The sequence below is a fragment of the Oxyura jamaicensis genome, chromosome 1 (genome assembly GCF_011077185.1).
Source record: "Oxyura jamaicensis isolate SHBP4307 breed ruddy duck chromosome 1, BPBGC_Ojam_1.0, whole genome shotgun sequence".
Lineage (NCBI taxonomy): Eukaryota > Metazoa > Chordata > Aves > Anseriformes > Anatidae > Oxyura > Oxyura jamaicensis.
This window is the reverse complement of record NC_048893.1, coordinates 78,547,405-78,564,651: the sequence shown is the minus strand read 5'-3', so window position 1 is coordinate 78,564,651 and position 17,247 is coordinate 78,547,405. Positions and strand designations below refer to the sequence as shown.

Here is a 17,247-nt window from a genome sequence, read left to right as displayed (position 1 = left end):
TGAACATTAAGCTGTTAACTACAACTCTTTGCATTTGACCATCCAGCCAATTCCTTATCCAGTGAGAGGTCCATCCATCTAGTCCATGCCTATCCAATTTAGAGACAAGGATATTGCAGAGGACAATGTCACATGCTTTGCATAAGTCCAGATAGCTGATATCAGTTGCTGTTCCTGTATCCACTGATGCTGTAACCCCATCATAGAAGGCCACCAAATTTCTCAGACATGATTTGTCCTTAGTGAAGCCGTGTTAGTTTACCAGTCATTTCTTTGCTTTCTGTGTGCATCTGGTCCATGTTCTTGTTGGCACAGAGATGAGACTGCCTGGCCTTTAGTTCTTCAGGTCTTCCTTTTTCACTTTTTTTTTTTTTTTTTTTTTTTTTTAAATGGGTGTTATTTTTCCCATTTTCCAGTCAGTGGGAACTTCACTGGACTGCCACAACTTCTCAAATATGATGGATAGTGGTGTAACAACTTCATCTGTCAGTTCCCTCGGGGCCCTTCAGGCTCCTTAGATGGTCTCAGACTTGATCTTCTCTTACAGTGGGTGTTTTTTCATTATCCTACTCCCTGCCTTTGCCTTCTGTAACTTGAGCAACATGGCTAGAGCTCTTACTGGTGAATACTGAAGCCAAAAAGTCATTGAGTACCACAGGCTTCTCCATATCTCAGGTAACCTTGTCTTTTGCTTCCTTCAGGAGAGAGCCCACATTTTCTGTAGCCTTTGTGCCTCTACAGGTGCAGCACATCTCCTTTCTGTGTAGTGGAAGTGGTCTGCAGCTTGAGGGCTCCACAAAGGACCATCTGGCTGGCAGAACATGCTGCAGGAGCCCAAGAGCTTCCTGGTTTGCTTCTGCCCTGGGACTCAAGCGCTCAAATACCAGAACCTGGACACTGAGCAATCCCTTTGCAGACTCCTCCCCACTAGACTGTGCCAGTGTCACTGTTTAAACAAAACACTTCACTGATGGGTACTCCCTCCCTTTGGTGAGAAGTAGTTGCTGTCCCCCAGCTTCCTTCTTCCCATTTTGCTGCCTAAAACTTGCAAGGCATGTGGGACATAGAATGGCATTGCAATGGCTTGGACCATTAGAGGATAGTGATGGTTTTGGCAAGAGTCTTGTCTTTCCTTGGTAATGTTGAACAAGAACCTCTTCCTACTTAATGGTGACACTCCCGCATGAAATCACAATGGCTGATTTATTAATATTCCACTTTGGGGGAAGTGAGACAACTGACTTCTTTCTTTGGTGTGCCTTTGTCTTGCAGAAGGTGATTTCTCCCAGGAGCTTCTTAAATTCAGACCTTCTATTGACAGCCTGGAGAATAAGCCATGGAGAAACATTTCTTGTTATGCTTGGAAATTTCCCCATCCATGGCTATAGTAGCATATGTCAAGTACTGGAGCACAGGAGCCACATACACGAGGGGATCCAGCCCCAGCACCTGATGCTTATTTCCCTTTGCACAGCTGCTTGTTTTTGTGGCTCAGAGATGAAAACCATCCCAGTCCTGGAGAATAAACTCATTTTGGTTGTTACTTCCTCCTCTTCAAAAGTGCCTGCAGAAGACAATTTCATGTCCCATTTCCTTCTCAGGCATTTTGAAAGATAATACAATACTTGCTTAATAATAATACTTTATAATAATACTTCATTTTCTGGTGGAACAGGTTTGTCTAAACATCCTTTTCAGTGGGTAGCTCACTTCTGTCTACTTGGCCTTCTTACCTATCTGTGAATTGCTTTCTCTGCTTTCTTTCTGTACCAAGGTTGTACAAGGGAGTCTATACCTTCCTTCCACTGTAAGAAGAGACAGCTCATCCTTTTTTTGCATGTTGACACACTCTCTGGCAAGTACTTTTCTAAATCACATGGTTCAGGGAAGTAAATTTCTCTTATAAGTTTCCTAACAATGTAACTGTAGTGGGTTTACGTGGCAAGGTTTTGGTAGTGGGGGTCCATAGGGGTGGCTTCTGTGAGAAGAATTCAGAAACTGCCACATGTTAGATAAGGACCCTGCTGCTGGCCAGAGCTGAGCCAATAAGCGATGTTGTTTCCTCCTCTCTGAGAGCATATTTAAGATAGAGGGAAAAAAATTTGCTGGGGAACAGCAACTGGGAGAGAGAGGGGAGTGAGAAACAGCCTTGCAGGTGCCAAGGTCAGTGAAGAAGGAGGAGGAGAGGTGTGCCAGGCACCAGAGCAGAAATCTCCTACAGCCTGTGGAGGGGTCCCTGGTAGAGCAGGCCATCTCACTGCAGCCCACGGATTATCATGGCAGAGCAGATCTCCATGCTGCAGCCCGTGGAAGAGCCCCCACTGGAGCAGGTGGACCTGCACTGACTGAAGGAGGCTGTGGCCTGTGGAGGACCCCCACAGGAGCAGGCCCTGGGCCAGAGCTGCAGCCCGTGGAGAGGGGCCCATACAGGAACAGGGGGTCTGGCAGGAGCTGCTGCCCATGGGGGACCCATGTTGGAGCAATGTGCTCCTAATGGATGGACCCCGTGGTACGGACCCATGTGGGAGCAGTTCTTGATGAGCTACTGCCTGTGGGCAGCCCCTGCAGGATCAGTTTGGGAAGGATGGCATCCCATGGGAGGGACCCCATGTGGAGCAGGGGCACAGAGTGACTGAGAAGGAGCAGCGGAGGTGAAGCGTCAGGGTCTGACCACAGCGCCCATTCCCCTGTTCCCCTGTGCCACTTGGGGGAGGAGGTGGAAGAGGGTGAATGGGGGGAAGGCATTTTTGGCTTCTTTCCTCTGTTTCTCACTTCTCTAGTTTATTAGTAATAGACAATAAATCATACTATCTCCCTACTCTGAATCTGTTTTGCCTGTCACGATAATTGTTGAGCAAACTTCCTGTCCTTATCTCAAACTTTGAGCCCTTTGTGTCATATTTTCTCCCCCTTACCCTTTGAGAGGGGCAAGTGAGAGAGTGGCTGAGGTGGAGCTCAGCTGCCAACCCGAGGAAAACCACCACAGTAACCTATTACGTTATTCTTGGATATGACATTTTTTAATTCTCTCTCTATATATATATTTATATATTTAATGAAAGAGTGGAGGACTTTTGTGGGAGTTTGTATGAATGGATTGTATAGGTACTAGTTGTTGTCAATGAAGAAAAAGCTACCAGAAAACAGCAAGACAAGAAAAAGAGGTGCTGAGAGGTACTATGCAAAAACCTCCCAAGAACTGATAAACTCTGGAGCCCAGGATTTCTGCTGAAGCTGCAAGACCTGGTCAGCCTAGAACACCTGCCAAATCTGTGCAAGGCCACCAGCACCTACCAGAACCTGTAACGTGTAATACTCAGACCCCTTCCGAACAGTGGGAGCTGATTCCAACAAAGCCTTCAGGATCATGTATACATCTGATGAAACTCAGGGTTCAGGAGGGACTTTCTGAACACCTGTCCACTGGTGTGTCAACATGACCTTCTCCTTCTGGATGTACTGTTGTACCTGGACTCCCTACTGTTGCTCCAATCAGGTAGCTATGAATAAGTGTGTGAACTTATTCACACACAAGGAAACAAATGATTGTGTTTTGTGAATAGCAATCTGCCATTAATAGTAATAGCTTGGCCCTGGGAATAAAAATTGTTAATTAAAAAAAGGTGTTCTAAGTAATGTTGTCTGGGATCTTTGTCTCTATATATGTTTGTATATATATTTAATAAGTGAAAAGGGAATTACAGCAGAACTCCTTTCCCACAGAAAGGCTGTTAAGTGCTGCAGAAACTCATTGTTTTCCTGAGAAGTATAGCATACTGAATCAGTTTCTCAACTTAAATGCCTCAGGGCTAGGACAACCAGAAATTTATCCAGCTGTGAAAAGTGGATCAAATACCAATTCTGCAGTTATTTTGTTCTTTGAGCTGAAATGCAGAAAAGAGTTTTCCAACAACATACATCATGTTATAAATACCTACACACTAGGAAGTGTGTTAACTTGCTCTGAGAAAAACAGGAAATTCTTCATGTTCAACAGCATTCAGAAAACACTGAACAAGCCTGTGAAGAAAGGACTGAAACAGAATTACACAGAATCACAGCATGGCTGAGGTTAGAAGGGACCTATGGAGGTCTTCTGGTCCAACCTCCTTACTCAAGAAGGTACACTTAGAACAACTTGCACAGGACTACCCTGACAGCTTTTGTTTATCTCCAAGGAAGGAGACTACACAATATCTGTGGGCATCCTACACCAGTGCTGCACAGTAAAGAAGGGTTTCCTGACGTCCAGTGGAGCCTCTTGCATTTCAGTTTGAGTCTATTGTCTCCTGACCAGTCACTGGAAACCACTGAGAAGAGCCTGGCTCCGTCCTCCTTGCAACCTCCCTTCAGATATTTATATATATTGATAGGATTCCCCTGAGCCTTTGGAGCTAGTGGATCATTTGTGCTAAATGGATTAGCACAAAGCTAATGGATCATTTTAGGTCTTTAAAAAAGTGCATGTTTTACCAAGGACAATGACAAGTGCATTGTCATTTACAATGACAAGCTTCCCAAAAGAAGCACACCTGAGGGGAGGGGGAGGGAGGGAACACACACTGACACACACACACACACACACACACACACACACACACACACACACAAAAAAAAAAAAACAGGTTGATATTCTGTATTTTTCCTTATGAATAACAAAGTTGTTGGTGTTCTCACTGAAGTATCTCATTAAAGTTTGAGACAATATTTGCTACAATAATTGTTCCAGATGTGTTCTCTATATCAAATCAGTAGCATTTAATTAGCTAATCTAAACTAAGTACATTTGCAACACAAACAGAGTTTGGTTTCCAGGAACCTTAGCTGCTTTTTCAATATTTTATCTTAAAATATAGGTTTTGGATGTTCCAACTACACAGCTGACAGAGTATTCAGTAGATCTACAGTTTTTTGTTTGTTTGTTTTAGACTGGTCATTTTAATTTTAGCATTGATAGAATTGCATTTAAGAAGAATAATTTTTAGGTTGATTTTCATAGTATGTAAAAGGAAAAATGAAATACTAAAATCTCAGTTATGCGGGTCCAGAAGTACAAAGGAGCGTTATTTCTTATTCCTGCTCATCTTTTTAACCCTTGCACTCCTAACATGGGATAGACTAGTGTACATAAGCATCATGCCCATTACTGTTATTCAATCAAGTGGTAACATATTTGGGTTCTTCATTTTTGTTAAATCGTACAAACTGTACCAGCAACTCCTGTCATCCTGTTTTCAACATGTGCATGCAAGGTTTCACAACTGCAACAGTGTTAAACAACGTAATGAACGGGGGTTAAAATACCGTGAGTAATCTATTCTCCTGTTCCTGTTTTCATGAAAGTGTGTGCCTATCTGCCTTTCTGCTCTAGTTAGAGTCACTGACATTTCAGTATCAGCTCTATGTTTTACTGTTGCTCTAGAAGGCATTGTCTTATGGTCTTAGTTATGACAGCTGTTACAAACTTTGCCCTGGGACAGTCTTTGGATAATAGAAATCACAGAATCACAGAATCACAGAATTGTAGGGGTTGGAAGGGACCTCAGGAGATCATTGGGTCCAACCTCCCTGCCAAAGCAGGTTCCCTAAAGCAGGTTGCCCAGGTAGGTGTCCAGACGGGCCTTGAATATCTCCAGAGAAAGAGACTCCACAACCACCCTGGAAATAGTACAGCAAAACACTGCCCTATCAGAATAGCAAAGAATCACTGTTCTCCAGAGAAGTGTAGTGACCAGTGGACCCAGAGGAGGCACAAAACAACGGAGCAGCTGGCTAATTTCTCATAAAATGTAATGTGAACTCCCTCCTTGGCTAACTAGGTCCCCCTGTTACTTTTTTTCCCCTGTATGATTGTTATTTCACCTCAGAGAAAGGTAGTTTCTACAGCTGTGTCCATCCATGTGAGGGAGATTTATGAAACATATTTTCCTGAAGAATCACTTCTCTGTGCAGACTCAAATTCTGAGTGTTAGTGTATGCTTTCCCTCATGTCATTGATCTGGAGAAGAAATGAGAAGTGAAGAAATGTATTCCAAAAATGGAAGAAAAAAAAAATGTCAGATTACTGAGCAAAAGTAAGATGTGGCCCTTGTCAGTAGGTCCTTCTAGTTCAGTACTCTCTAGTCTGAAACAATGAAGATGAGGCTCCAACATCAAACAGAAGTGCTTAGTTCTTTTTGACAACAGTGCAGCTTGCCAGCTTTAAGATACAAGTTCACATTCTGGTTTACTGTTGGCACATTCTGGTAGGATACAGAAAATAAAGCATGATCACAACTCTGCTGCTGAATACAGATGCCCAAATTAAAGGACAGCCAAAAGGTTTAAAACAAGTTATTCAATTCTTTGCTTCAAGGCTGAACCTGAAGTAATATGGAATTAAATGTTATCTTCCTAAAATAAAGTTCTAATAAAAACAAAGTTCTAATAAAAACAGAAGAATTATAAAGAGGTATCTGTGTTTTCTTCAGTAGTAGCAGAAAGAAATATATGACAGTCAGAGAGGGTAGAAGTGAGGTAAAGAGGAAGAAAGAAAATAGCAGTCAGTGAGAGAGGAACTTTTGCTTGGCAGTATCCAAACTGAGGAAGCTCAGATGTATTTTGATTTCTGTGCTGTTTCATTTGTGTCTGCTAGTATAAGGAGACCCTGCAAAAGGGTAGATATTCTTCCTAGCTTACTAACTGCAAATGATAGTTCTTTTTTCTTCTTTTTTGTTCTGATGCTTTTCCAGCTTTACCAGCTATGACAGATGAAATAATATATGCCAATCTGAAATTTGAAAACTGCTACGAGATGGATACTGTCCCAGAGCCTGAAGTTCCTAAGGAAAAAGGTGTAGTATCTATTAAGCTTTTATGATTTATTCTTGCTAATGTAGATGGGACATGGAATACCTTTAACTTAATTGCATGCCCAATGGGCCTTTGTTAGCTTTTATTTTTACCCTTAGAAGAGTTAAACTAGTTATACATGTGTCCTAGTTTTTTGTTGCTTTCATTTCTGCCTGAACTTTTCAGAGTTTGCAAAGTGTACCTCAAAAAATTTTCTTATTATTTCATGGAAATGTGTATTACTGAGAATTATACTAAGTTCCACAAATAGTTCTAATTGTTTAAACGTCAAAAGTGTTAACTTAAGTATTTTTTTTAAAGTTTGTCAGATCCATTTAATTTCTTCATATGCTTACATTCAGGTTTGGAAATCAAATAACTTTAATTGACTTGATTGCTCTCCTTCAGTTCTAGCCTGAATTAATGCAGTGTTCTCTGAAATGGTTATATTTATTAAAGCATTGAATGTATTTTTAATTCTGGGAGTTCTGCTTAATTTGTGTCAAATTGCTTACAAGTGTCTGTGAAGATGTGCTCTTGATTTGAATGATGCAGCTGATGAGTACAAAGGACATACAAAATGAGAGCTGTTTGTGGAGTCAGGCTCTGGGAGCAGAGTTTTACAGACAAAAGGACAAGACACTTGTGATTCAAAGAGAATTTTGTAGGGAACTTTCTGTAAAATAGCAGTGTTCCTTAAGTTATAGTTTTGAACATTTCCAAAATATAATTCAGGGGCTAAAAAATAAACCAAACCAAACCAAACAAACATATATGTATATATATATATATATAAAACTCTCTTAAATGTCTTTGCATTAAGCTCTAGTCTTCTTTTTTTTTAACATCTGATGACAGCAACATCCTCATATGTCCCCAGATGTACTCCTACCGTGTCCCAGAGTGGAAAACATATATTTCATGAGAAAGCCCCATCTTGAGAAGGCACAACAAAGTCTGTTCACTATTTTACAAATATCAAAATGGGGGGGAAAAAAAGGAAAAAAAAATCAAAAATATATCCATTCTGGGACCACAAGAGGCCTACTGTAGAGGAAGAAGGACCTAGCCCAAGGATCATTTGGCTGTGCCAGATGTAGCAGTAGTAGTGTGAGGTTGCACAGTATTTTACATGGAACCTTTACCTAAAGAAATTCTAAAGGCAATACTTCAAATAAAACAGTCAAAGCTAAAACTACTCCTTGGTCTTAATTCATACTGCTCTCCAGAAAAAAACTTTGTATTTATATATGAAACCTCATGATCAGACCATAAAATCTTTCTTCTCATCTAAATGTTTCAAGGAATGTGGGCTATAATGCATTCAGTCTTCAGCCTGGAACCATAACTTTGTAGGGGTGGGAGCAATTTATTTTTTCCCTTTAACTCCAATTCATACTAGTCTACTTATCAGCCTGCCTTATTGAGTTATATTTCTACTACTGAGGCTCTCCAGATACCTAATACTCAGTTTCAGAACATGTACAGAAGCATGTTGACTGTAAAAAGTATATGTGCCAGCAGTCAGTTTATCCTTATGTCTTTTTAGGATGTGAAAGGCATATGATTGTACTGTGCAGGCTTTATCTCCAATTGTCTTTTATTGCTCACTGCCTGTGAGATCAGTCTTTGCAAAATAATGCAGAAGGGAAGTGTTTTTTTTGTCAATGGCCTGGGTATTTCTACTTTTATACAATATTAAGTATTTATAGCCCTTCTCTAGACTGGAGTCATATTCTATGATGAAATGTGGGAGCAGGGAGAGAGAAGATGTAATATGTATTTAGCAAGACTTTTGTCAGTGTCTCTTACTGATATTGTCATTTTAAAGCTGAGGAAGTAGAGGCTGGGTAGTGGGCTGAAAGGTGGGTTGAAATCTGTCTAGACTACTAGGCTCAAAGGGGAATAAGTGATGTCCGAATATCTGTTTGGTGGCTAGAAATAAGCAGAATACGTCAGGGGGTGATATTGAGGCAATAGTGTTCAATCTAGAACCTGAAAAATGACACTGAGCATGTCCTCAGCAAATTTATAATGATACTAAATCAGGGGTAGTGGCTGACCAAATGACAGAGCTTCAGTAAAAGGAACCTTGAGAAACTTGAGGACTGAATAAGAAGACACTCCATCAAATTCCACAAGGGGAAGCATGAAGTTGTGCAGTGGGGTTGGACTAATCCCAATCAGTGATACAAACTGGGTAGCAGTCTGGCTGTGGAGAGCCCTGCTGGAATGTTTATGGTGAAAGGAGGGGTTAAATATGAGCCAGCAGTGATTTATTGTTGTAAACATGCTTTCATTTTAAGCTGCCTACTGAGCTACATGAGCAGGATCATGGCCAGCATGTTGAAGGAAGCTTTTACTTCCTTTGATGCAGCACAAGCTGATCAACACTTTGAATACTATGCCACAGTTCAAGACAACATCTGGTGTTTTAATTTCTTTTGATTATCATAGATCCTCAACTTGATGTTCTACAGCGTGAGGTGTTGCCTGGGCTTGCTTCACCATGGATATTGACCACAGATTGCACATTTCTCTGTATAGTTCCCACTCCTGTTCCTTCATCCTTTCAGTTCCTGTTCCTTGAGTACTTCACTGTCCAATTTTAAATCCACCTTTCACTTTTCTGGACTAACAATTTCTTCTCCATGTTTCTTTTTTTTACTGACTTTATTGTACTAAGTCAAGCTGTTTGCAAGTGTCCACAAAGCTTATATTGTGGCAAACTTAATATCTGCCTTGGGTTTAGTGCTTTCCCATTTTTGTGAAATACTAGCTAGAAAACTTAAATACCAAAATTTGCCGTGGGACTTTACTATAGCACGCAAATTTACCAGATTACCACAGAAATATATTGCACATCACAAATTGCCACAACAATATAATACATATTTGTTTTCAGCTTTCAGTAATCTGTTTTCTAAAATTCGCAATACCTTGATTTCACAGTTTATCACCTTGTAAATGACTGAGGCTGTCCACTTTCTCCAGTGAGTTGTTGTGGTCTCTCACTCTCTTACCTTGCCTGGCCATCTTCTACTGTGTGCAAAGACACTCTGCAGCAGAAATATACTACCATAATGTAGAAAGCAATGATTTATCGACTAACACATCATAAAGATCTCTAGAATTTAATGAAGTTAATGTGTGTTCACCATTCCCTTAATATCACAATACCAATTCATGGCTAATTATTCCTAGGACTTCCCACTTCATCCCACTCTTGGTGGCCATTAGTCCTGATTTTGATCACAATATGCCTGGCATTGTTGATGGGGCTGATGACTCTGGCAATTTTATGTAAGTACCGATGCTTTTTTGTTTGCTGGGGGGCTCAAGCTACTGAATGATGTCAGACTGACATCTCCTTCAGGTGCTATTTCTGGTTCAGCTGAGAACAGGCAAACCAAGACAACAAGAAGTCAGCTTTCCCAGATATATTCACTTGCCACAGCATCTTTGTTCTCTTCTAGATGTGATGAGGCTAGAAGTGAGTAATAAGGAGATGAACTTGAAAGAACTGGAATAGGAGATTAACTGCTTTCTGTGGCTGCCATTGTCTGGTCTCCTTAAAACTGTGTTCACAATCCTGATGTGCTGACTAATGATGGGTTAATTTCCTGTTGACAGGTTTGAGTAATTCTGGATCTGAAGGGAAGGGAAAAGCTCTATGTCACAGTAAAAAGGCTGTTTCCATTATTTCACATCTATAACAATTCCAATGTGTGTTCATGATTTTAGAAAGGTAGCACAGCCTGGAAAACAATACCATGGAAATATATGCTAAAAGTGACACTGATTTTTTTATTCATTCAAGGCCAAATGAGAAATAGAATTCCACTAGTCAAACAGCCATAGCTGTAGAAATACACTATGCAAATGTTCTCCAGCTCAGCAGCCCTTACAAGTAACTGTTCAGGGAGGAATATCTCTCATATGGTTTATTTTTCCCTACTAACCTGCTAAGCCATTTCCTGGTGAACAGCACACAGAGTTCTTACTGTGAGTTTCAGTTTCCCAAGGTTCCAAGGATTACAGGACACAGATTAGAGACCTCAACATAACAAAGAATGATCTGCATGCAAATTTCTCAAAAATGCTGCAAGCAATTGGAAGTCAGCTGTGCTTGGGAGGAAGTAAAGATCTTCAAAATAATGGTAAATTAATGTTTCCATGAGGTTTTGCCTTTCAATATGACAGGGAAGAAAATGAGATGTGTCTTCTGTGTCTACTCAGGTCTGCTTCCTCATATGAGTCTGTGTCTTCTCAGATGTGACGACCTAGCAAGTAGGCAATGATCATGTCTGCCTCCATGCAAGGCCTGCAGCCCAACCTGGCCAAATGCACGCTAGCATTGAGTTTGGCAGTGGTACCTAGGTATCAGGATTTGGTCTGCATAAGAAAGAGGTTCTCTGGGATGCCTTGTGGACATGCCAGTTCAGTTAGTGTTAGTTTGGTGACCTCTGCATCTGCTTATCTGCATCTAATAGACAACCCCTGTTAGAGATTTTACAGTGATGTCTGAGAGTTAAACAACTTACTCCACTCTATGCAAACAGAAGTCCACAGGCAGGACAGTGTGCTAGTAGTCTCCCCAGCTAAGACAGGAATCTCCTAAAGTCTGAGCTGGTGTGTGCTGAAGCATCAGCTAAAGCACCCCGAGAGTTTATTTACTCTGTCTCCTGACTGAGTCCAGTGCAGAACTGTTTGTGAAATCAGTTTGCCACAGCTCAGTTACTTAAGTGGCATTTGACAACGAGCCAGTGAGAGAAGCAGTTGCCTTCAGAAACTACATTCAGATGAGTAAGAAATCCTGTTGTGACTGTTGAGAAGGAGGATTTCATTTGTACAGATACTGTTCAACATACAAACTAACAGTCTAGGACTCCTGCGTAGTCAATGGAGAGAAACTGTCAGTGCAAGGATACAGTCCATTTCCTCCCAAGAAAGACAACTGAAATGGCAAAAAAAAAAAAATGTTTTTCACACCTGTTTTTTCCATTGACTAAAATGTGAATCCAGATGGGTTCACTCACATGAAGCGAACTCACAATTGCAGAATAATGAAATAAATCTCATCTGCAACACCTGAAGCTCCCTCAAGGATGGGCAGTGATTAAGTTTTCATCACTTTCATTACCCAAACCTTCTGTGACCACACTGAGACTTTTACTGAATGAAGACAGTCACAAACATCCCCACTCTATAGGAATTTTATTGCCACAGGTCAAGAATGATACTATGTCAAGGGCAGCCTAGGAGCAGCAATGGAGTGATGGTTTTCTTTTCCAGATCTGAACTGTGTGCTCTGCCCTACAAACTGGAAGTGGCCAGGTGATGGTGATATGTGTTACTACCACTCTACTGAACAGAAGACATGGCAACAGAGTCTTTGGTTTTGTTCCTCACAAAACTCTACTCTTCTGCTGGTAAAAGATATGGCAAAGCTGGTATGGCCTGTTTTCTAACTCTTTTGCATGAAGGAAGCTGCACTATTGCAAGAACAGCAGTGTTAGACTGATGAGTTTGGTAGAGGGCATAGACCATGTAAGTTAGGACAGTCCCAGTTCTTCCATTAAACAACAGCAGAGGGACTATGAAGTTAGCAGTTTCCTGGCACTTCACATGTCATTTTCTTAAATGGTACTGTGAGCAGGAAATTTTCTGCAGTGGTTGTGTTGCTCTGGGTAAGGGCTAAAACATAGATCTGGTCACTGCCACACAAAATGCTGCCCTTCCAGCTGCTGGTGGTCAGCAACAGCACATCTTACCATGGCTTGCTGTGGCTCTTACTACTAGTATGACTGGTGAAATTAGGTTTATGTCTGTTTAGTCATTAATTTAAAAAGTGTTATGGATCCTTACAAGGATTTGCTAAGATGTGAGTGTGAAAACCTCTTTCAACCTGTTCTCCCAATAAACAAACCATAGTTATCCCCCTTTCGTGAAAGTTCTTTCCACCAGAGTTGGTCTCATGTTCTCAAATAAGATGAAAACACTTGGGAATTAGTTGCTGATGTCTGGCCTAACATTTTAGTAAATGAAAACAAACTTGTATTGGAAGATAAAATGATGCATGACTGAAAGGAAGAAGAGTGATCCAGTGTTTCTCTCAAATGGTTTAAATCAGGTAGAAAAAAAAAAAAGGTGACATTGTCCTTCAGGATTGTAAGTGTATCTTTGTGATTAAAAATAGTTCTCCTATCATCTCTCCTTGGATAGTAGGCCTTTCCTTTATGAGCAGAACTTGTCATGATAGGTTAGCAATTTGTGGTTATTTATATTCTTTGAGCAGTTTCCATTAAGGTTTGCAACTTCTGATACAATGTCTTGAATATCTATTTTGAATTATTCTTACTCTGCATAGGAACTGGTTAAAAAAATTCCTAAAAAAACATTCTGGATTGGATTATCATTTAGAGCTGATAAGAAAGGCTGGTTCTGGGCAGACAACACAACTGTTACAGAAGAACAAAAGTCTTGGTAAGTTTTAATAATGTGGGCAGATACTTCCTGCAGTACATAAATTTGGTCCTCACCCATATGCTACTCTCACTTTTTCTAACACCAAAAAGACACAGGATAACCAACTTCTATGCAATTTTTTATGTATTCAGGGTCTTCCTTTTCCATTTCAGATTTTTCTTGGCCTCACCCAGGACTGCTTCTAGGCTAATCTAGGCACTAGTACTGGAGAGAAAAAAAGGTGCCTGGCAGTTTCTATTCACAATTTAGTTTCAGACTGATCATAAATGTCACACATTTCTCTTGTATTTGACATCTTGTCTCAGTGAAAACACATGGAAAAAATTCCAACAGAAAAGTGTTTTATTTTGTGTGTTTTTTTTTTATTATTATTTATTTTATTTTAATATAAGTCACCATTTATTTTCTAGAATCACTTCACTTCTGTTCAACATGTTATTTTAGAAATACAATATATTTTTCTTCTTGCTTTTCAGCCTGTTTTGCCAATTTTCATTACTGGACAGTGTCCTCTTAACTGATACCCTACACTCAGTACCCAGCAGTTAGTGTTTCCTACTGTCAGGTACAGGAAAGGTTTAGAATCCATCCTTACAGTCTGCTGGGAGTGTTTGTTAGCATATTCAGGACAAGGCCAGCCTCTTAGCTGTTATTGCATTATGTTGCTAAACTCTTTGTTTCTTTGCTGGGGTTATGCATTCTTTGTGAAAGATAAATAAGGACTTCTTGCAAAGATGGCTCTTTCTGAAAAGTGTGAGAATTCATAGTTTGAATGAGATGAGATGAAATAATAAAGATTTTTGCATCCTAGGACAAATAATTTACAACTTCCCCTCCTCTGCGGATATATTTACAATCATGTCATATACAGCCATGTATGTGAAGCAGTTGATTACTATGTCTGTGAAAAGCCTGCCATCCAGTTGCAGCGACGTAACAACCACCAGCAAGAGGAATGGTTTGTCAGATAAAGAGGATTATGAAGGTTTAGAAGATGTTCAACAAGGTGTTGTTTTTTTTTTTGTTTGTTTGGGTTGTTTTTTTTTTGTTTTGTTTTGTTTGTGTGTGTGTGTGTGTTTTGTTTTTGTTTTTCAAAATTATCACATGAGAATTTAAATATATGGGGTCAGACCTAATACATTTTCCCATTTTCATTCTCTTTCAGACACATGTAAAAATGTCTTCGCATTAAGGGAATACATGTGGTGATGGGTTCCAGGAGTGATCCATGCCTGTTTTCCAGGTTCTAAATGGCCAAATTATTACTAAGTTTTAGCCAACTTCAGTGATAGACAAAATGGGCAAAAGTGGTTGCCCAAGAAAAAAAAAAAAAAAAAAGTACAGTATCAAGGCAAACACATAAAAAAAGAAACTGCTCCTACCACCATCCACTGATAACAGTCCTAATACCATTTGTTGGTTAGTAACTGTGTAGTTTTAATGTAACACAAATTATGAAGATTAAATGCTTCCACTGAGGACACGCTTCTGAGGTCCTGTTGGTCTGACTGCTTTACTACACTACTAGGATGGAGTATACAACACACATAGTCATTCTCAAAAGGTGGGCCAGGGTGTTCACAAACAGTATAAATAATGGTAACTCATCATTCACATCTCTGTGGTAACATTTCATAGCCGTTCCCTTCAATTTGTTTTGTACCTGTTCCTGTCTTTTGCAGTGAAAATGCAGAGCTTCTGCCCAGTGACTTCCCAGAGTCTCTCTTGTTCTTTATACTAGATATATGAGAAATCTGATGTGGAAGCTATCCTGAACATGACACATCCTTTCTTGCTAATGAAAGGTCTTTTGCCATAAATAATTTGCCACAAATAAATAAATAAATAAATAAATCTGATCTTGTTTTCTCTAACAGTAGAGTTACTGCAAGGTAACAGAAGAGATGTTTCTAGGATGTTTCTTCATTTGTGAGATAGACCTAAGAGCAGATGTGAGAATCCTGGGTTTTCCTGCAGTTTGTCAGACAGACATGAACTGAGATTTACAGCTGTCCACACAACAGGCAGCCACAAGGCTACATCATACCTTTCTGTGCCCTTGGTCTTTCAGGTGACCTTACTTCTTGTCCAAAACCACTTTCTTGTGCAGGAACTGTATCTGTTACTGTAAAGGCAGCTGGGATTAGAGTAGTTTCATAGTGCACTGTGCTACTAAAACAGAAGCAGCTAGCTTTTTCTTTTCAAAAAGCAGTTACTAAAACACTTAATCAACAAACAAAGAAACAAACAAAAACACTCCAGAGAAGAAGGAGGGAAGGCAGTGTCCTACCTACAGTTGTTCACATACTGAAGTGAAAAATCTAGTCCAGCAAGGTTGAAGATGGCAAAGGACATATCCTGGTGGTGGTGAAACGTTGTGGGATTTAAAGGTGCATTGTCTGACTGTATTTTACATTAAAAGAAAATTTTGCTCTCAGATGGAGAAACATTAGAAGTTTTCTTATGTATTGGTTGTGATGGCATTTTTTAATCAGTTGTATACTGCAGTGTGTTTCACTTTTCTAAAATCTACTAGAGATAGAAAATCTAATAGAGATATTTTTTATAGAGAGACATTTTAATATTTTATTTTTATATATAATAGAGACAACTTTTTAATAACTTTTACACATCTGTTATGTTCAAATGTAGATGAAAACTTCCTGTCTTAATCTGTCTTCCTTGTCATTTTAGTCTGAAGAAAAAATAAATTTTGCCTTCTTGGATCATTAAATGGACAGACTGAGTAATGGTGAAACCTCATTATATTGCCTTTATTACAAACTGTTACTTCTGTTCTTGCAGCAGAACCTATTTTAAAGGGTGGCTCTGTAATAACAATAATTATAATTATTTAGCAGGCTGCTTATTGAATTCAGATATATGAAAATAATACAGGAAAATGCTTTTACATCCTATTTTCCCTCCTGAAAACTGTGTGAGAGAAAAGTTATTGCAAAGGATTTTCATTTTGTGCTTGAGAAGTTGTTGGAAAGACTGAAGAGGTTACTGTTTTGGAAAACTGCAGCCTAATACAATAGCATAGACATATTTGACTCCCAGTTATCTGCAGAAAAGCCCTTGACACGAAGGTGCCAAGACAAAATTTTCAGGGCTGATGCACAAGTATTTTTGCACCATATTTAATATGAGGCATTCATGAGGTATTATGACGGCATCATGAATACAAAGTGAATGCTACACCTTTTGTATTTGCCTGCATAGGAAAACTGATTGAAAATATCCTTTACTCCCAGCTTTTCCCTCACACCTTCTCTTTGCATATGGGTAACATAACGCAAGATATACAAGCAGCCAGAAGTATTTGTTCTGAAAAAATCTACTGTCTGCACAAGAAGATAGTAAGAACAGCTCAGTCATTATAGTGTATTTCCATTCTGTTGTTATTTTGCAAACAGGAAACTCTGAAATTTACACAGGAACAGGAACAGCTACCACAGAAATTCCTCTCTTGCATTTTACTTCTGACTCACCATGTCACCACAACATGAATCACCATGTCTGTGCAATTGCTCTGTTACAGAGAGTCAGTCACTGTCTGAAGATGTTTCAGGACTACAGCTCAGCACTGGAAGAAGGCAGATGACTAGAGATAGAGAATGAGGATGGATAAGCCATTTCTGCACTGTGACCTCTGCATACCCTGCAACAGCAGAGAGATCCTCAGTGTTGCCTTGTCTTTCTCTGACCCATGCTGAGTGGCCATATCAATCCTGTCAAGCTCCTGGCTTCACCATCCTGTCAACTCAGTTTTTCCTCTCTCCTCTGCACTTTGATCTTTCTTTCTTTCTTTCTTTCTTTCTTTCTTTCTTTCTTTCTTTCTTTCTTTCTTTCTTTCTTTCTTTCTTTCTTTCTTTCTTTCTTTCTTTCTTTCTTTCTTTCTTTCTTTCTTTCTTTCTTTCTTTC

General features: G+C 39.7%; 1 protein-coding gene across 1 annotated transcript in view; it reads left to right on the top strand.

Annotated features, from left to right (window-relative positions):
- Window positions 1-6,580: 6,580 nt before the first annotated feature.
- The window catches only part of LOC118160616 (C-type lectin domain family 1 member A-like), a 19,048-nt gene continuing 8,381 nt past the window's right edge, over window positions 6,581-17,247 (top strand). Inside the window, exons 1-6 of the mRNA XM_035315450.1 lie at window positions 6,581-6,833; window positions 10,036-10,134; window positions 10,848-10,991; window positions 12,127-12,284; window positions 13,202-13,317; window positions 14,132-14,289. Of these exons, the coding sequence (XP_035171341.1) occupies window positions 6,743-6,833; window positions 10,036-10,134; window positions 10,848-10,991; window positions 12,127-12,284; window positions 13,202-13,317; window positions 14,132-14,289 (766 nt within the window). The 5' untranslated portion in view covers window positions 6,581-6,742. The remainder of the gene's footprint in view (window positions 6,834-10,035; window positions 10,135-10,847; window positions 10,992-12,126; window positions 12,285-13,201; window positions 13,318-14,131; window positions 14,290-17,247) is intronic.